At 31.7% G+C, this 21510-nt stretch overlaps 2 protein-coding genes across 2 annotated transcripts; both read left to right on the top strand.

Annotated features, from left to right (window-relative positions):
- The first annotated feature begins 1582 nt into the window (after positions 1-1582).
- On the top strand, positions 1583-19761 carry LOC123219129 (GDSL esterase/lipase 1-like). The gene is made up of 6 exons (XM_044640880.1): positions 1583-1882; positions 1952-2073; positions 2152-2394; positions 2486-2741; positions 2840-3194; positions 19694-19761. The coding sequence occupies exons 1-5, from the start codon at positions 1618-1620 to the stop codon at positions 3073-3075; spliced, it is 1122 nt and encodes a 373-aa protein (XP_044496815.1). The 5' UTR covers positions 1583-1617; the 3' UTR covers positions 3076-3194; positions 19694-19761.
- Positions 18074-19715, top strand: LOC123219130 (GDSL esterase/lipase 1-like). The gene is made up of 5 exons (XM_044640881.1): positions 18074-18377; positions 18447-18568; positions 18647-18889; positions 18981-19236; positions 19335-19715. The coding sequence occupies exons 1-5, from the start codon at positions 18113-18115 to the stop codon at positions 19568-19570; spliced, it is 1122 nt and encodes a 373-aa protein (XP_044496816.1). The 5' UTR covers positions 18074-18112; the 3' UTR covers positions 19571-19715.
- Positions 19762-21510: the final 1749 nt, after the last annotated feature.

Genomic DNA, 21510 nt, shown 5'->3' with positions numbered 1-21510 from the left:
AAATTACAAAGCCATTTGGAGTATTATTGAATTAAATGTTCAAATTTATCTTTTAAATTATCCATGAATTTAATCGATCTATTATTATATCCAAATATTCAGCTTGCAATTCTTTAGGGATATGATGCCAAAAAAATAGTGATCATAGATTTGTCTTTCTAAGACATTTTATTTAATTACTTTTTCATGGCTGATAAATTCTAGGTGAAAAATTATGTAAAAAACTCATTTAATATTATCCATCTAATGCTATGAATTTCATGTTCAAATATTGTCATATTCACAAAACTTCTGATTTTGTAGATAATAAATATGAATTAATTTTTGAAACTTGAAGTTCAGATATTATCCTATATTTATAAAACAATTGGTTTTGTAAAAAAAAATATTGAGATTAATTTTTGAAACTTCAGGTTCATATATTATCTCATATTCACAAAACTTTTGGTTTTGTAACTAGTATTCGAAATATTATAGTAAATAAAACTTTAATTATGATTATATTTCGGATTGTAGGTCCATATTTTTTACAATTTATGTAAACTTCATGTTACAATGTGATATAGTCAATATAAAAAAATAAATATTTTGATGAAACTTGAGACTTCGAGCCTATTTATATATTCTTATGATTTTGTAAACTTCATGTTATAAATCAAATATACTTGTTATAACATAAATAAATATTCTAATAATATTTAAAACTTCAGTCTGTATCATGATTTTGTAAACGTCAGATTGTAAATTAGATACAATTATATATGGAAAATTAAATAAAAAAATAGCAGAAATTAAAATACCCATAGTTTGTATTTTACAAATAAGTTAATATCATAACTGAGATATTTGTATTTATAATATATAAACAAAATAACAATATAATTAAAAGGTAACTAATATTAAAATATATCTAACTTAATCATATTGATAGCATACTAAGAATATAATTGAATGGATTGGATGATGAGAGACATTAACTTATTTAATTAAAGGAGCAGAAGCCCAAAGGCTCTAGAAACGAAAACAAGAAGCAATAATATCATTAGGATGAAAATGTATATCCATACAATGGAAAGGGGTAAGTTTATGTAGCCAAATTCTATTATCTATAGCCAATTATATCATTCCACCTCCTAATATTCTCTGCCCACTCTTCCCATTTATTAAATGCATTCCCACCAAAGTTTCTAACTTTCCTTTCACGTGGTGGGAAATCCATCATATCCATACCACAAAACTATGTTTTTCGTTTTATAGTAATGACATGATAACCAACATTTTACCACCTCTTTACGTTTCAAAAAGTTAGATTTTACATACCTTCATCGTTGTCGCCACCTAAAACAAGATGCCGATGGAAGATCCTGCTTCAGGAACGTCAGTTGGGTGCTGGCATAACTTTGACGTTTTATGGCCCATTCCAAGTTGCGATAATTATCCAAAATTGATGGAAGAGATTTTGTATGCTGGTAGCCACTTGATTTGACTAGAATTTCAATTATCTAAGCTTGACCTACCTTTTTCCTTCAAATAATGCGGTAAAAGGACAAGATAATCAGAATTTCCGTGAACTTTATATACGAATAACGAATATACTAATATCGTGCCAACGAGGACATGTCGACACTGCAATACTTTCTCTCTTTCTTGGTTTCATTTTCGAGCATTCTGATCCCAAATATTTGCCATGAATTAGATCACCGATTGCCCAAAAATCATGTTGCCTTTTTCATCTTTGGAGATTCACTCTTTGATGCTGGAATGAATAACTACATCAACACCACTGCCGACTTTCAAGCAAATTTCTGGCCTTACGGGGAAACTTTCTTCAACTACCCCACCGGCAGGTTTTCCGACGGGCGTTTAATGCCGGATTTTATTGGTATGATTCTTTGTTAGTTACTTGAATGAGCATACATGATGTACAATTGAAAAAATCACTATCCTGCAGCTGAGTATGCAAAATTACCACTGATTCCAACATATCTTCCATATAAGAATCGGCCATTTGTTTATGGGGCCAACTTTGCATCCGGAGGAGCTGGTGCTCTAGTTGAAAGTCATCAAGGATATGTATGTATAATATAATAGATTATTATTTTTTAAGCATATAATGTCAATGAAAGGAGGGAATTATAATCTGAATTGCAGGTTGTAGACCTTGAAACTCAGCTGAGTTATTTCAGTACTGTGGAGAAGAGGTTGAAAAAGAAACTAGGTGATGCAGAAGCCAAAACATTGCTATCCAAATCTGTATATTTGTTTAGTGTTGGAGGCAATGACTACCTTGTTCTTTTCGACTCAAACTCAACTTACAAATATGTGCTTAAATCGTACAAATCAAAGAAAGAATATGTAGGAATGGTGATTGGCAACCTCACAAGTGCTATCAAAGTAATCAACAACATCCAATTTTACATCTACCATTTAAAGCATATTTTTTAAGTTTATTCTTACCTAAAGTCTATAAATATCAAATTTTCAGGAAATATATATGCAAGGAGGAAGGAAATTTGCTTTTGTCAATATGTTGCCTTTAGGTTGTCTTCCAGGAGTGAAGATACTTGTACCAGGGAACTCAGGATCTTGCCTGGAGGCTGCTTTAGAGATGGCAAGATTACACAATAAAGAACTTCATAAAGCCCTCAAGGACCTAAAAAGCCAACTAGATGGATTCAAATATGCGAATCACGATTTGTACAAATCTTTAGGTGAAAGAATCAACAACCCTTCAGGATATGGTAAATATACATGTCATCATCTTTTTTTCACTTGTATGTTTAAATCTTGAATTCTCTCTGCATATTCTGATATAATATATGTATTCTATGTTTTGCAGGATTGAAAAAGGCCACAGCATGTTGTGGAATTGGTCCCGGAAGAGGAAACAATACCTGTGGGGGTAAGAGAGCAAATAAAGTGTATCAATTATGTGAGGATCCTGGTGATTATTTGTTCTTTGACTCTCTTCATCCCTGTGAGAAGGCCAACCGACAAACAGCAGAATTATTGTGGAGTGGAATTCCAGCTGTCACAGGGGCTTATAATCTTAAGCAATTATTTGAGCTTACATAGCTCAATTAATGTAGTTTTCAAGAAGTAGGTAGGTTCATGAATATTGAATAAGGTCCGTAGATCATTGGATAAGGATTGTAATAAGCTAATTGTATAATTTGAACATTATCAGCAATAAGGTCGGCACTGACTTCTTGATGATGAAGGGAATGATAGAGTTTAATTTTAAAATAATAACACAGTTTGATGCCTAAAACAAGATATAGATAACTGTTATCTTTTGGAGATTTTTAGTGTTTAAATTTTCGACAGGTTTTATATATAAAAAAAGAACTAAGCAGCAGCGTACTTTTTAAATAATTTGAAGAAGAAGAGAACTTGTTTTCAGAAGAGAGTAGAGGAGTTAATATTTTTTCCATGTCTTTTCATTTAGCATACGAGGCTTTTATAAAAGACAAAATACAATATTAACCACAACTTAAATTAATGAACACCATACTGATAACAGTAAAAAGGGTCCCTTAAAATATGGATCATCATCCATTTAACCATAAATTACAACTAACACCAACTACTTGTCAGATTTAGATACAATAAAAAAGACACAAACATCCTCAATAAACTAACACTCCTCCTTTGAGGTGTTTGCTATAACTCCAAATCTTGATCTCAAGTGTTCAAACATAGGCTTAGGAAGAGCCTTAGTAAAGATATCAGCCACTTAATCCTTAGAGTTGCAATGCTTTAGGTTGATTTCTCTTGCTTTTTCTGCCTCTCAAATGGCATGAAATTTCACATTGATGTGCTTTGTTCTACCATGATGAACTAGATTTCTTGTAATTGCAATGGCTACTTTGTTGTCCACAAAAAACACTACACTTTCATCTTGAACATGGCCTAAGTCCTTAAGAAGTTTTCTCTGGCTTGATTTGCTGCACTTGCAAAGATAGTGTATTTTGGCTCAGTATATGATTATGCAACAACCTCTTTTTTTTTTGAATTCCAACAAAACACTGCACTTCCAAATGAAAAACAGTAACCAAAGGTGCTTTTTGCATCCTCAAACTTCTTGCCCAATTACTGTTAGAGAATCCCACAAGTTTGTTACTTTCTTGTTTAAAAAACCATAAACCATACATTGATTTTCCCTTTATGTACCTTAGAATTCATTTGGCAGCACACATATGAGCATTGCTCGATGATTGCATGAATTTGGACAAGAGGGATGGAGGAAACATAATGTGAGGTCTGTTGGAGGATAAATGTAACAAGCTACCAATTAAGCTTCTGTATACAATAGCTTCTGCTTCACACTCAGAATCATTTTTCTTAAGTTTTTCATTACAACTAGAGGTGTAGAGACTAGTTTGCAATTCTCTATCTGAAATCTTCTTAAAAGATCCTAAGCATACTTCTTCTGAGAGATGAATATACCATAACTTTTTTTATCTATTTCCATGCCTAAAAAATATTTCATTTCACCTAAATTTGACATCTCAAATTCTTGTTGCATGATCTCCTTGAATTTAGCTAAAGTTTTTATATCTTCTCCTGTCACCAAGAGATCATCTACATACAAGGAGACAACAAGTTTTACTTCATCCCCAAGCCTTTTTATGTAAAGTGTTGATTCATTTGGGCTGCATAGAAAGCCTTGGCTTAGCAAGTATGAGTGAATTTTGGAATACCAGGCTTTTGGAGCTTCTTTTAGGCCATAAAGTGCTTTGTCTAACTTGTACACATTCTACTCTTTGCCTGGAACCTTGAAACCTTCAGGTTGTTGTACAAATATGTCAATGTGGATTTGACATCTAGATGGTATATAGTCCAACTCAGCTTAGCTGCCAAAGCCACAAGTAATTTGATTGTGTCATATCTTGCTATAGGTGCAAATTTATTAGAAAAATTAATGTCAAGTTGCTGCTGATATCCTTTAACAACTAACCTAGCCTTAAGCTTATTTATAGAGCCATCTTAATTAAATTTAGTTTTTATAGATCCATTTCACACCAATCACCTTCTGATCTTTTGGTTTCTCAACAAGACTTTATGTGGAATTCTTATTAATCATATCTATTTCAGTTTTCATTGCAAATTTCCACTCTTTATTTCTTGTGGCTTCCTCAAATGACTTTGGCTCAACAATTGTAGCATAGCACCTATCATAAATGTCTTCAAGAAACCTCATTCTAGTTGCAGGAACAAATTCCTCATCACTAGAATAAGTTTCATCATCTGGCAACATGTTGGTTTCATGTTGATAGCTTGACTTACCTTCATTTTCTTCTTTGGCTTCCCAGTTCTAAGTTGTTTGCTCATTGAAATTAACATTCCTACTGATTACTATCTTCTTAATCTTGGGATTGAAGATCCTATACCCTTTGTGACATTACTGTAACTAACAAATACTCTCACTTTTGACTTCTAATCCAACTTAGTTCTTTTTTCATTTGGCACACACACATAGCATAAACACCCAAACACTTTTAAGTGCTCAACTGAGGGTTTTTCTCTATACCAAATTTCATAAAGAGTTACATTATTCAGTGCCTTATTGGGAAGTAAATTTAGTAGATACACTAAAGTGTTAGCAACTTCAACCCAAAAATTTTTAGGAAACTTTTTTCTCAAACATAAGACATCTAGTCATTTCCATAACTGATATATTTTTTCTCTCACAAACTTCATTCTGTTATGGAGTGTAACAGGTTGTCAATTGATGCATAATTCCTTTTGTATTGCAAAAGGAAATAAATTCCTTTGAGGTATATTTAGTGCCATTATCAAACTTGAGCATTTTAAGTTTGCATCCTGTTTGTCTTTTAACCTCTGCTTTGAACTTTTTAAACAAGTCCAAGACCTCATATTTTTTGTTTCAAGAAATAAATCTAGTTTAGCCTACTCATAGGACCACATAAATCTAAGTGCACCAATTGAAGTCTTTTGTTGCTTTTAAATTACCGCTAGAAAAGGGATTTTTTTTTTTTGTTTGCCAAACTGACATACATCACACATAGTTTCATGATTACTCATTACAGGTAAGTTTAACATTGTTTGTCTAGAATCCATTTGTTTTAAAGTTGAGTAATTGAAGTGGCTATGTCTTTTGTGCCATAAAGTTAAATTACTCTCAATGTGTTGATAGGCAAGATCACCAGCTTGCATCCGTTTAATTGCAAAATTTTTATCTTGCATTTTAATAATCATTAACTCACGCCCATGTTAATCGATTATAGAACATGACTTATTTGCAAAATATAATGAATACTTCTTTTCTAGCATTTGTGCCACGCTTAATGTAACACCCCAGGTCCAATAACCCGACCCACTATTAAGATATTGTCCACTTTGGACACACAGTCCATCATGGGTTTGCTTCTGGGCTTTGCAACCCAAAACGCGTCTTAACAGTTAAGGAGCTCACAGGCTATTTAACCAATCTAATTCTCCCACCACTAACCAATGTGGGATCCATAGATAGAGCACACACAGACCCATCATCTCTCCCGTGCTTTGTCGATGTGGGAATCGCATAGGGGTATCACATACACCCCCCCTTACGGGACTCAGCGTCCTCGCTGAGGTTTGCCCCACCATCGTTCAAGAGGACACGCAGAGTTGCTCTGATACCATTTGTAACACCCCAGGTCCAATAACCCGACCCACTGTTAAGATATTGTCCACTTTGAACACACAGTCCATTATGGGTTTGCTTTTGGGCTTTGCAACCCAAAACGCGTCTTGTAGGGAAACGAGTGGGCCCTCACTCAACTGCCCCTAGGCAAATCCCACATCGACAAAGCACGGGAGAGATGTTGGGTCTGTGTGTGCTCTGTCTATGGATCCCACATTGGTTAGTGGTGGAAGAATTGGATTGGTTAAATAGCCTGTGAGCTCTTTAACTGTTAAGACGTGTTTTGGGTTGCAAAGCCCATAAGCAAACTCATGATGGACTATGTGTCCAAAGTGGACAATATCTTAACAGTGGGTCAGGTTATTGGACCTGGGGTGTTACAAATGGTATCAGAGCAACTCCGCGTGTCCTCTTGAACGATGGTGGGGCAAACCTCAGTGAGGACGCTGAGTCCCGTAAGGGGGGGTGTATGTGATACCCTTAGGCGAATCCCACATCGACAAAGCACGGGAGAGATACTGGGTCTGTGTGTGCTCTGTCTATGGATCCCACATTGGTTAGTGGTGGGAGAATTGGATTGGTTAAATAGCCTGTGAGCTCCTTAACTGTTAAGACGCGTTTTGGGTTGCAAAGCCCAATAGCAAAACCATGATGGACTGTGTGTCCAAAGTGGACAATATCTTGACAGTGGGCCGGGCTATTTGACCTGGGGTATTACAAATGGTATCAGAGCAACTCCGCGTGTCCTCTTGAACGATGGTGGGGCAAACCTCAGCGAGGACGCTGAGTCCCGTAAGGGGGGGTGTATGTGATACCCCTAGGCGAATCCCACATCGACAAAGCACGAGAGAGATACTGGGTCTGTGTGTGCTCTGTCTATGGATCCCACATTGGTTAGTGGTGGGAGAATTGGATTTGTTAAATAGCCTATGAGCTCCTTAACTGTTAAGACGCGTTTTGGGTTGCAAAGCCCAATAGCAAAACCATGATGGACTGTGTGTCCAAAGTGGACAATATCTTGATAGTGGGTCGGGCTATTTGACCTGGGGTATTACAAATGGTATCAGAGCAACTCCGCGTGTCCTCTTGAACGATGGTGGGGCAAACCTCAGTGAGGACGCTGAGTCCCGTAAGGGGGGGTGTATGTGATACCCCTAGGCGAATCCCACATCGACAAAGCACAGGAGAGATGCTGAGTCTGTGTGTGCTCTGTCTCTGTATCCCACATTGGTTAGTGGTGGGAGAATTTGATTGGTTAAATAGCATGTGAGCTCCTTAACTGTTAAGACGCGTTTTGGGTTGTAAAGCTCAGAAGCAAACCCATGATGGACTGTGTGTCCAAAGTGGATAATATCTTAATAGTGGGCCGGGTTATTGGACCTGGGGTGTTACAAATGGTATCAGAGCAACTCCGCGTGTCCTCTTGAACGATAGTAGGGTAAACCTCAGCGAGGATGCTGAGTCCCGTAAGGGGGGTGTATGTGATACCCTTAGGCGAATCCCACATCGACAAAGCACGGGAGAGATGCTGAGTCTGTGTGTGCTCTGTCTATGGATCCCACATTGGTTAGTGGTGGGAGAATTGGATTGGTTAAATAGCCTGTGAGCTCCTTAACTGTTAAGACGCGTTTTGGGTTGCAAAGCCCAATAGCAAAACCATGATAGACTGTGTGTCCAAAGTGGACAATATCTTGACAGTGGGCTGGGCTATTTGACCTGGGGTATTACACTTAACAAGTTATGATTGATCCTAGGAACATAAAAAACATCTTTAATAACTTTAGTACCTGCTTGAGTTTCTATGAATGTTGCACCCTTTCCTTTGACTTCCAAGAGCTTTCTATTTCCAATTTTTACTTTGGATAAGTAAGTCACATCGAAGTCTCTAAGCAAATCAGCATCAAATGTCATATCGTTAGAGCATCCACTATCTATTAGCTAGATATTAGCAACAAACAAATTTTCACTTGGCTCTTCTTGTTTCATAATAGCTTGAGCTTGTTGATTTTGCTGTACTTGGTTTCCTCCCTTGCCCTTGCACACTTGATTAGTGTGTCCAAGTTGATTACAAGACCTGTATTTAACATTCAGTCTACACCAATAATAATTTAGTGAGTGTCCTCTCTTCTTGTAGTAAGAACAAGAGGATATTTTCTTTTTTTCTCACCACTCTTATTTCCATCATTCCCTTACTTATACTTTTCCTTCTTTTCTCTAAGTTGTTTCTTGCTGGAATTACAGCTTACTTGTTTTCTAGTAAGTTTAACACTAAAGGCTCCCTTAATAGTTTCTTCTTGCCTTAAAGCTCTCCTTTAGTCTTGAGTTTTCAAAGTATTTACTACCTCAAATAAAGTCAATTCTGAAAAATTCTTTGAGTCTTCAAATGAAGATATTTTGGCTTCATACCTTTCAAGAATAGATACCAATATTTTTTCAACAATTATTTGATCAGATAGCTTTTCTCCCATCAGCCTAATATGATTTACAACCTTTATAGTCCTATCAGTATACTCTTGGATCGTTTCTGTTTCCTTCTTTTTCAAGACTTCAAACTTTCTACTTAGATTGAGAGCATGCATTTGCCTTGACCTCTCATTGCCTTAAGAGTCTTATTTAAGTCTATCTCATGCATCTTTGGTTTCAAAAGCCACAATTTTAGTGAAAACTATATCAGTCAGCACTTGGTGGATAATGGACAAAGTACTTGGATGTTTGGTCACTTCTTCTTCATGCATCCTTATTTGATTCAAAGTAGGATTAAGCCCCAATGGAGGTGGTGTTTTCTCCTCTTCAACATACTGTCATAACCCTACTCCTCTTCAACATACTGCCATAACCCTACTTCTCTCAAGAATGCTTTCATTTTGATTGCCTAAATATGATAATTCTCACCATTGTAGACAGGTCGTGTCATTGAAGATGAGGATGAAACCATTACTTGAATAAACCTTTTCCTAATAAGCTCCAAAATTCAACACACACAACCTTCCTTAAGATCTAATCATGCTTTAACACTATGTTATCTTTTGGAGATTTTTAGTTTTTAAATTTTGGACAAGTTATATATATATATAAAAGAACTAAACAACAACTTGTTTTTTAAATAATTTGAAGAAGAAGAGAACTTGTTTTCGGAAGAGAGTATTGGAGTTAATATTTTTTCTATGTCTTGTCATTTAGCATACAAGGCTTTTATACAAGACAAAATACAATATTGACCATAACTTAAATTAATGAACACCATACTGATAACAAAAAAAATGGTGCCTTAAAATATGGGTCATCATCCATTTAACCATAAGTTACAACTAACACCAACTACTTGTTAGACTTGGATACAAGCAAAAAGACACAAACATCCTCAATAAACTAACAATAACAATATCATGAAGCAAAGACTTCCAAAACAACTCTTTCTAATACTTAGGTAAAGCTGAAACTATTAGATTATCATCTATCTTGTGGTGAAACTTAGCATTTCGAAAGTATAATTAAATGTAATAATGAACAAATAATGATTAAGTAATTCTCTAGTTTGGAGTCCACAATAGATTTAAGGTCTAGACATATTGACTAATGACTTACGATAAGATAGAAAAAAGTTCTTTTGCATGTATCAAAATATGGTTTCATATGGATATTACTAAATTTCACCTTCATAGTGGTCATTTACTAAGAAGTTGATTGCTCATATAAATAAGATGTTGATATAAAAATAAATTCGTCCCATCTAAATTCAAACCATGAATTAAGGTCTTAAAAAGGGGAATTTCAATTGTATTTTCCTTCTAAAAAAAAACTTGTATATATGGAAGAAAGAAAGAAAGAAAGAAAAGGACAAAGTGAGAGGAAAGGCTATAGACAAAACAAGATACAAAACACATAACTTATTGTGTTATTCTTGTAAAAACTCATGTATTTTATCATTTATTTTTTTTTACTTATCTCAATTCATTTTTTTACACACATATAACTTAACTTAATCTTACTAGATTTTAATCGTTGTTACCAACCAATCTTATGGAAAACTTTAAATTGTGTACATAAGTTAGTGACTAGAAATCATACCAATGACTTGGTTCTAAAAGAAAGGTATAAACACATCTCACACTCTTACAAGTTTAACAATGACTCATAGAAAATGGCCCTAAAGAGCACTAGACAACCGATCCTAAAGCAAATGAACAGTAGTCCAAAACCTTTTTCCTATATCTAATTTATCTTTAAGGCTAGCAATGTCGTCGCCCAAGCAAGGTAATATTTCTATACCTTAAAGTGATCTATTTGATGATGCTCAAGCACTACATGATCTTTTTCATTTGCAATATAGTGTGACAAAAAGCCTAATTCCAAGAAAGAAATGACTTTAGACACATCCATATCGTATCAAACTTACCTTGGTGCACATAAATAACCATCTGTTAAAAACTTGGATAAGGTTGGGTGAGATGTTATGGGATATAATCCCTCAATCCTCGATAACATACCTTATTTAAAGATTTCTCTCATAATCAAATGCTCAAGCATGCATAATCATGCGCCACTTCAAATTTTCCTAACGCAACATCAGATGAACAGGTGTGTACCCTTCATACACAGTCATTCATCAACTTGAAAGCTTAAATTAAACAATTAGTTATATCGCTAATTTTAGCTACATACACACATAATTAAAATTACATATTAAATGTATACTAGTTTAGGACTTGTAAAATAAATGTATACCACAATAATGCTCTCAAATTTCAACCATAAATCATGTGTTGTCTTCTCATTGAACACATCATGAGTTAATAAAATTTGCTAAAGACATCCCGATGTTGCTAAAGGCAATTGCTTTTATGTCTTGCCATTCTTCCTCATCCATATTGGTTGGCTTTGTTCCTCTCAACGTCTTGTGCACTCTATTCTACATTAATATGTCTAAAACCCTCATTTGTAACAATGTGAAATTTGCCTTACCGTCAAACTTATTAAACATCATATGTGCACTTAGTCCACTCATCTTTGTAACATTCCAAATTTTTAATTTATTTGTATTGGATTGCTACTCATTTCAATAACTTTATTCTAAAATAAAATTATTTCCACATCATAAAAGTTTCAAAATTCTTATCAAACAATAATTCCAAAAAACTAAATGAACTTAATCAAAGTCTTATAAATAATCATCCACAATTACATAATTTACAAACAATAAAATCTAGATATTAAGAATCCTATTTCACATAACTTGCCTTAATTTCATTTTATTTCACACCTTCTAGCTAATGTAGAAAGTTTATTCTACAAAATGATAGAGACAAGCAATGAGTAGTCAACTCAGTAAGTAAAAACAAATATAATGTATACTCCTTAATAAACATTGTATCATAAGAGTTTATTTACTATAAAATATGATTAGTCATACGAAAAACGATATTAAAACTTTTCTATATTAATTTATCATAAGAAAAATAAATAAAAGACACTTTCATATTCATTACTCATAAGAAAAACAAATATAAAACACTTTCATATTCATTATCATAAGAAAAAACCTATATAAAATACTTTCATATTTATTAATCATAAGGAAAAACAATATCCACTCTTTTTTTATAAAATAGTTTTAAAATGATTCATAAATGTTACTCATAAATAGAAAACTTAAAATCTATACTTAATTTTTGTCACATAGTATCGCTTGTATCCCTAATGACCTAATCGCATTATCATTTGTATTTATCGTAAGTCTGCATACTTTCCATCATTCATATTTATATTAGTACAAGTCTCCATACTTTTCATCATATTGATATATGTAAATGTATTCATATTTTTAATAGGTCCATAGACCTTTTATCATTTATATTCATCATTGATCCACAAACCTTTCATCACTCATCATATTTCTCTAGATGTTTTATAGGCCATTTAAATTTATCGATTCATAAATTCATCAATTTCTTACAATTAGTAAGGAAATTCAGCAAAATATATCTTAGAAAAGTTCTTTTACTTGAAAATAATATATATATTTTTTCTAAAAAATATTTCAGAAAATATGTTCTAAAATATTTTAAATTAAACTGCTCTGCTTTATTAAAATAATAAAAGTTTAGCATATAAAAAAAAATAACATGATAAAACATTTTCTTCTTGAATAATGATTTATCTTAAACAAAATGGATTTAATAAAAAAGAATCGATACCATAGAAATTATTCTTTTAAAACATTAAGGATATCTTAACTTAATCTTACAAGTATCCTTAAATAGTCTATAAACATTGCAAAATATAATTCTAGGGCTAAATTATAAGAAACTTCATTCAAATATATTGTGTATATACAAACCCTTCATCAAATATCTATTGGTAAATTATTTTTAATAAATTATTCACTTATTGTAAATTCATGAAATTTGAAAAAAAATGAAATATATGTGAAAGATAAATTTAAAAAAAAGTTCAAATGAAAAAAAATTCAATTTCCTCTTTAAAACATTCAATTAAAACCTAAATCTTTACTAGATGACCTCTCTCAGACTATTACTTGATTTTTAATAAATTTTAACCTTATAAAAAATTTAGGAAATTTTTATATTATGTAAAAGACATATAATAAAACCCTTAAAAAAACTTTTAAATATAAATTAATTTAATTTCTTATGAAAAAATATTTGATGAATTTTGAATATAAAACCGTCCAGAATTTAAGAACTAGATTGGACAGTCTCTATTTTAATATTTTTAATAATTTATACAAATATAAAAAATATATAAAACTTTGATATAATTGAAAAGATATATAATAAAATATTCAGAAAAATATTAAGATACAATTAAATTAAAATATTTTATCAACACGTTCAAGAAAGTCAAAATGTGCAACTTTCCATAATTCAGAAATTTTACTAATTCTAAGAGTTTTGATAATTTATATAATTATTATAAAATAATAAAATCTGGTATAAACGAAAATACAAGTTCCTGAAATTTTTTCAATTATAAATAAATTTTTTAATTTAATAAATATAGAAATCCAGCTGTCGGAAATTCAAATTCTTTACAAAACCGACCAAATTCAACGATTTTTTTTTTAATAATTTCTAAACTCATCATAAAATTACTATATTTTTATCATATATAATAGAAATTTTAACGGACCTTGAAAAGAAAAAAAAATTGAACATAAATTAACTCAATAAATTCAATTTTTCAAAACATTTGACCGGGGCTATTGTAAACAATTAAACATGCTAAATTAAATTATGTAAATTACAGTAAACATATAATATAACATATATGGCTTTAAATTTGTGATGAAACTCATTCGAACATGACACGAGGTGTTGACATGAGTCATTTTCACAATCTCATTTGCTCATGTACTGTGTTCCTTTTAGGAGATAGGAACTATTATGTAATTTTGGTTTTCTGTGTAGAGAAGAAGTAGAGTAAAAAAAATCTCTTCTGAAAAATGTTACATTGATTCCCATATGAAGGAAGATAGTTTTTTAACTTTAAATAAGAGTTCAACTACCAACAACTTTCACATCAACTGTCATTGATAGTTGATGTGATTTGTAACTTTTGTCGTATTAATTTTTGCTAGTGCATTGGTAGTTGGAACATGTGATTTATAACTTTTGTCGTATTTACAAATACATCAAATATTTGGTTGACAATAATATGTAAATGTATTATCCCTTACACTTCAGTTTCATTTTAAGATGTGCAAAGATCTAGATAAAACATGGTAGGTATGTACCAAGTAAGTTTATGTCTAACTTCATGAGACATTTTCTTTTTTCCTAAAGGTGAGAATGTTGTCTCGTCAAAATGACAATCTGTAATCGTGCAGTAAAAAGATTAATTGTTAATAATTTTAAATACCTGATAATAAATGGTAAATTATTTCCAACAAAATTCCTAAATGACGTTGGGTCTTATTTTTATGCGTTGAAGGGATGCAATGGAGACATATATAGCGTAACAAAATATCTTCAAATGAGATATATCAAGTTGGTGACCAAAAACCAATTATAAGGGAAAATATTGATAATAAGAAGAAGGTCACAAACAAATTAACTTTGTAACATGTAATATAACATATTCTTACATAGAAGTTGATAATTGAGTCCTTAGTAATAAAGTACGTGCAATTATTTAGAGTCGTTTGATAAGAGACTCAACAAATCCATTCTAAGTGTGGACATATAGGACTGGATGCTCAACATCAATCCCCAAAACATATAATAATCATTAAATGTCTTATATGTAAATTTATCACCATTATCTAACTGTATTGACTTGATCAAATAATCTGTAAAATGTACTTTTAATTTGATAATTTGTGTTAATAGTTTAGTAAAACCAACATTTTGAGTTGACAATAAACAAATATGAGACTATTATGCAGATGCATCAATTAAGACTATAAAATAACGAAATGGTCTACTTGATGGATAAATGGGTTCGCACATGCCCCCTTGAATCATTTGTAGAAATAGTGGGGATTCAACTCTAATTTTGAAGGGAGATAATCTTATTATTAATTTGCCTTAAGAACAGATAGTGCAGAATTTTTCACTAGATAATAAAATATTGTGATTCTTTAATATGTCCATATGAATTTTCAATAATCCTATACATCATTGTAGATCTTGGGTGACCTAAATAGTCATACTAAAGCAAAGATATTTTGGATCAGAGAATTTTTGGTTCAATATTGCGTAAGTTTCAATTACCTTTATGATTGTATAATACAATCTTGATGATAAAACATATAATTTTTCTAGTATAAGCCTTCTTCAGAAGGCATTACAAGTTGTACAAATGAATTCAACACCATTTTCAATCATGGTTTTAATGTGATAACCATTATTTCTTTATCTTTAAAACTAAGTAGATTTATCTGGATCTATTTGAATATAATGCATCATTGATACTTAATTTGGTTCCATTATTCAATAGAATTGTGACTCTTCTAGAGTCTTCAGTCAGATTTATTGATTTTGATATAGTGCTTATTTTAGCTTCAATCGATGCTCAAGTCAAGAAAAATTTATTTTCCTTAAGAATTGTGTGCGTTATTATACTATTCATCAAACATATGTCTCTATCATCAGCTTTTGAAGTCAACACTTCAATTTTGAACGATATTTCCTTTCATTTAAAAATTATGTTAGTTAAAACGTACATAAAATATTGCAAGGAAGAAAAATATGTAATAAAATACAAAATAATATTTATGAGGCCAAAATAATTATATATAATGAATTCTAACTATTAAAATCTTGAGCATTCATGTCCCTATTCAAATGACCTATATTGTTATTCTTAAAAGAAGTTTTGAAACATCAAGATTCATTAGATCGACAAGATTTAAATCATTAAAAATTTAATTCTTATAAATGCTTAATATAGATTCACCCTATGCTTATGTGTACTACAGGTACACAACCAATAACATTTACAATCGCACAAACTGTTTTATTGGATACTCTACATTATTATTTATTTTGTTACAGTCTTAGCTTATTTTCGGTGGTATGACTAAGATTTTCTATTATAACCATCTTTGGATAGAAATTATTTCATCAATGACTTTACTCATACCCATGATAACTACTTCTGATCGTTGCGTTCACTTTAAGAATGATGTAGTGCTTGTGGGGCGAGTTTAATGGTTTTTCATTAATGAGAAAATATTAATTTATAATTTTTTCCTGAACATTGTCTCTACAGGAGCATATTATAAAAAAAAAAATTAAAAGGTGGAGAATATTTTTTCTTCCAAATTATCTTAATCAAGAAAATATTATGAAAATTGTAGAGTTGTACTAAATTACAAACTCATTGGGAGTATTATTGAATTTAATGCTCAAATTTTTCTTCCAAATTCTCCATGAATTTAATGGATCTATTATTATATCCAACTATTCCGCTTGCAATTTTTTAGGGATACGATGCCAAAAAAATAGCGATCCTGGATTTGTCCTTCTAAGACATTTTATTTAATCACTTTTTCAAGACTGATAAATTCTAGGTGAAGAATTATGTTAAAAACTCATTTAATATTATCCATCAAATGTTATGAATTTCAAGTTCAAATATTGTCATATTCACAAAATTTCTGATTTTGTAGATAATATATATGAATTAATTTTTGAAACTTTAAATTCAAATATTATCTTATATTTATAAAATAACTGGTTTTGTAAAGAAAATATTGAGATTAATTTTTGAAACTCCAGGTTCATATATTATTCATATTCACAAAACTTCTAGTTTTGTAATTAGTATTCGAAATATTATAGTATGTAAAACTTTAATTATGATTATATTTCAGATTGTAAGTCCATATTTTGCACAATTTATGTAAACTTTATATTACAATGTGATATAATCAATATAAAAAAATAAATATTTTGATGAAATTTGAGACTTCGAGCCCATGTATATATTCTTATGATTTTGTAAACTTTAGGTTACAAATCAGGTACACTTGTTATAATATAAATAAATATTTTAATGATATTTAGAACTTCAGGTCTATATCATGATTTTGTAAATGTTAGAGTGTAAATTAGATACAATTATATATGAAAAATTAAATAAAAGAATAATAGAAATTAAAATATCCATAGTTTATATTTTATAAGTAAGGTAATATTATAATTAGGATATGTGTGTTTATAATATATAAATAAAATAATAATATAATTAAAAGATAACTAATATTAACTGAATGGATTGGATGGATTGGATATCTAAATTAATCATATTGATAACATACTACGAATATAATTGAATGGATTGGATGATGAGAGATATTAACTTATTTAATTAAAGGAGCAGAAACCCGAAGGCTCTAGAAACGAAAACAAGAAGCAATAATATCATTAGGATGAAAATGTATATTCATACAATGGAAAGGGGTAAGTTTATCTAGCCAAATTCTATTATCTATAGCCAATAATATTATTCCACCTCCTAATATTCACTGCCCACTGTTCCCATTCATTAAATGCAATCCCACCAAAGTTTCTAACTTTCCTTTCACGTGGTGGAAAATCCATCGTATCCATACCACAAAACTATGTTTTTTCTTTTATAGTAATGACTTGATAACCAACATTTACCACCTCCACATGTTTTCAAAAGTTAGATTTTACATACCTTCATCGTTATCCCCACCTTAAGCAAGATGCCGACGGATGATGCTGCTTCAGGAAAGTCAGTTGCTTGCTGGCATAACTTTTGACGTTTTATGGCCCATTCCAAGTTGCGATAATTATCCAAAATTGATGGAAGAGATTTTGTATGCTTGTAGCCACTTGATTTAACTAGGATTTCAATTATCTAAGCTTGACCTACCTTTTTCCTTCAAATAATGTGGTAAAGGACAAGATAATCAGAATTTCCGTGAACTTTATATACGAATAACGAATATACTAATATCGTGCCAACGAGGACATGTCGACACTGCAATACTTTCTCTCTTTCTTGGTTTCATTTTCGAGCATTCTGATCCCAAATATTTGCCATGAATTAGATCACCGATTGCCCAAAAATCATGTTGCCTTTTTCATCTTTGGAGATTCACTCTTTGATGCTGGAATGAATAACTACATCAACACCACTGCCGACTTTCAAGCAAATTTCTGGCCTTACGGGGAAACTTTCTTCAACTACCCCACCGGCAGGTTTTCCGACGGGCGTTTAATGCCGGATTTTATTGGTATGATTCTTTGTTAGTTACTTGAATGAGTATACATGATGTACAATTGAAAAAATCACTATCCTGCAGCTGAGTATGCAAAATTACCACTGATTCCAACATATCTTCCATATAAGAATCGGCCATTTGTTTATGGGGCCAACTTTGCATCCGGAGGAGCTGGTGCTCTAGTTGAAAGTCATCAAGGATATGTATGTATAATATAATAGATTATTATTTTTTAAGCATATAATGTCAATGAAAGGAGGGAATTATAATCTGAATTGCAGGTTGTAGACCTTGAAACTCAGCTGAGTTATTTCAGTACTGTGGAGAAGAGGTTGAAAAAGAAACTAGGTAATGCAGAAGCCAAAACATTGCTATCCAAATCTGTATATTTGTTTAGTGTTGGAGGCAATGACTACCTTGTTCTTTTCGACTCAAACTCAACTTACAAATATGTGCTTAAATCGTACAAATCAAAGAAAGAATATGTAGGAATGGTGATTGGCAACCTCACAAGTGCTATCAAAGTAATCAACAACATCCAATTTTACATCTACCATTTAAAGCATATTTTTTAAGTTTATTCTTACCTAAAGTCTATAAATTTCAAATTTTCAGGAAATATATATGCAAGGAGGAAGGAAATTTGCTTTTGTCAATATGTTGCCCTTAGGTTGTCTTCCAGGAGTGAAGATACTTGTACCAGGGAACTCAGGATCTTGCCTGGAGGCTGCTTTAGAGATGGCAAGATTACACAATAAAGAACTTCATAAAGCCCTCAAGGACCTAAAAAGCCAACTAGATGGATTCAAATATGCGAATCACGATTTGTACAAATCTTTAGGTGAAAGAATCAACAACCCTTCAGGATATGGTAAATATACATGTCATCATCTTTTTTTCACTTGTATGTTTAAATCTTGAATTCTCTCTGCATATTCTGATATAATATATGTATTCTATGTTTTGCAGGATTGAAAAAGGCCACAGCATGTTGTGGAATTGGTCCCGGAAGAGGAAACAATACCTGTGGGGGTAAGAGAGCAAATAAAGTGTATCAATTATGTGAGGATCCTGGTGATTATTTGTTCTTTGACTCTCTTCATCCCTGTGAGAAGGCCAACCGACAAACAGCAGAATTATTGTGGAGTGGAATTCCAGCTGTCACAGGGGCTTATAATCTTAAGCAATTATTTGAGCTTACATAGCTCAATTAATGTAGTTTTCAAGAAGTAAGTAGGTAGGTTCATGAATATTGAATAAGGTCCGTAGATCATTGGATAAGGATTGTAATAAGCTAATTGTATAATTTGAACATTATCAGCAAGAAGGTCAGCACTGACTTGTTGATGATGAAGGGATTTAATTTTAAAATAATAACACAGTTTGATGCCCAAAACAAGATATAGATAACAATATCACGGAAGCAATGACTTCAGAACAACCCCTTCTAAAAGCTGAAACTGTTAGATTATCATCTGTCTTGTGGTGAAACTCAGCATTTCGAAATCAGCCGTCAAAATATAATTAGATTTAATAACGAACAAATAACGATTAAGTAATTTTTTAGTTTTGAGTCTACAGTAGATCTAAGGTCTAGACATATTGATTAATGACTTACGATAAGATAGAAAAAAGTTTTTACATTTATCAAAATATCATTTCATATGAATATTATTAAATTTTACCTTCATAGCGGTCATTTACTAATAAGTTGATTGCTCATATAAATAAGATGTTGATATAAAAATAAATTCATCCCATCTAAATTCAAATCATGAATTAAGGTCTTAAAGAGGGGAATTTGAGTTGTATTTTCTTTCCAAAAAAAAAAAACTTGTATATATGAAAGATAGAAAGAAAGAAAAAGAGAAAGCGAGAGGAAAGAAAAAGAGAAAGCGAGAGGAAAGGCTATAGGCAAAACACCATACAAAACACATAACTTATTGTATTATTCTTGTAAAAACTCATGTATTTTATCATTTATTTCTTTTACTTATCTCAATTCATCTTTTCACACACTTGTAACTTACCTTAATCTTATTAAAGTTTAATCATTTTTTTGGAAGTGTTTTTTTTCTTCATTAATCAAAGATACATATATACGAAGACAAATACAATAAAGCCATACCAATGGCTATTCTTAAAGTAACAAAAGTTCTTTAGTTTAAGGTAAGCCATGCATTGTTACTTGTTCCAACTAAAGACAACTTAATTGAACATAAAATACTTAACCAAAAACAGTAAAAGGAACAACTTCTACATTCCAGTTTGCTAACACTCTTCCTTAGAAATTGAAGTTGTTACACCAAGCAAGTGTCTCAATTTTTGAAATTGAGATTTGGGAAAAGGTTTGGTTAGGATATCAACAACTGGATTAATAGAGTTACAATGCTTCAATGATATTTCTCCTAACTTCTTAGCCTTTTGGATGACATAGGACTTCATACTTATATGTTTGGTTCTTCCATGTTGAATAGGATTTTTAGCTATGGAGATGGCTTACTTATTGTCAATATAAATAGTAACACTTTTGGAAAAATGACAATCCAAATCTATGAGGAGCCTTTTTTACCAAATGGCTTGTTTTGTAGCATTAGCAGCAATTATATATTTGATTTAGCAGTGGATTGAGCAACAACCTCTTAATATGTTGAGTTCTAGCAAAACATGGCTCCTCCAAAATAGAAGTAATACCCAAAGGTACTTTTATAATCATTTGACATCCTGCCCAATCACTGTTTGAGAACTCTATAAGCTCATCATTTTGTTGACAAAGGAACCACAAGCCATAGTTATAAGTGCATTTAACATACCTTAGAATTCTCTTGGCAATTAACCAATGGAAGACGTTTGGTTCTTATATAAATCTAGATAGTAATGAGGTGGAAAACATTTAATCAAGTCTGCTAGAGCACAAGTAAAGCAAACACGCCACCAATTTTCTATATTAAGTGGCATCAATTTTTTCAACTCCATCATTTTTCAATGGCTTTACATTAACAACAAGTAGAGTGGCAGTTGGCTTGCAATTTGTCATATGGAACCTGCTCAACAAGTCTCTAGCATATCTTTCCTATGAAATAAAAAGTCTATCAGAAAGTTGATGGATTTCCAAGTTAAGAAAGTACTTATTAGGCTAAGATCA

Source organism: Mangifera indica, chromosome 6 (genome assembly GCF_011075055.1).
Source record: "Mangifera indica cultivar Alphonso chromosome 6, CATAS_Mindica_2.1, whole genome shotgun sequence".
Classification (NCBI taxonomy): Eukaryota; Viridiplantae; Streptophyta; class Magnoliopsida; order Sapindales; family Anacardiaceae; genus Mangifera; species Mangifera indica.
This window is presented reverse-complemented; position numbering and strand designations above follow the sequence as displayed.

What these genes read in the sequence shown, in the direction of transcription:
- LOC123219129 (XM_044640880.1), top strand. Translation starts at nt 1,618, where the DNA reads ATGTCGACACTGCAATACTTTCTCTCTTTCTTGGTTTCATTTTCGAGC. An exon ending in TTTAATGCCGGATTTTATTG is followed by an intron (nt 1,883 to 1,951) that starts GTATGATTCTTT and finishes ACTATCCTGCAG; the next exon opens with CTGAGTATGCAAAATTACCA. An exon ending in TTGAAAGTCATCAAGGATAT is followed by an intron (nt 2,074 to 2,151) that starts GTATGTATAATA and finishes TCTGAATTGCAG; the next exon opens with GTTGTAGACCTTGAAACTCA.
- LOC123219130 (XM_044640881.1), top strand. Translation starts at nt 18,113, where the DNA reads ATGTCGACACTGCAATACTTTCTCTCTTTCTTGGTTTCATTTTCGAGC. An exon ending in TTGAAAGTCATCAAGGATAT is followed by an intron (nt 18,569 to 18,646) that starts GTATGTATAATA and finishes TCTGAATTGCAG; the next exon opens with GTTGTAGACCTTGAAACTCA. An exon ending in CAACAACCCTTCAGGATATG is followed by an intron (nt 19,237 to 19,334) that starts GTAAATATACAT and finishes TATGTTTTGCAG; the next exon opens with GATTGAAAAAGGCCACAGCA.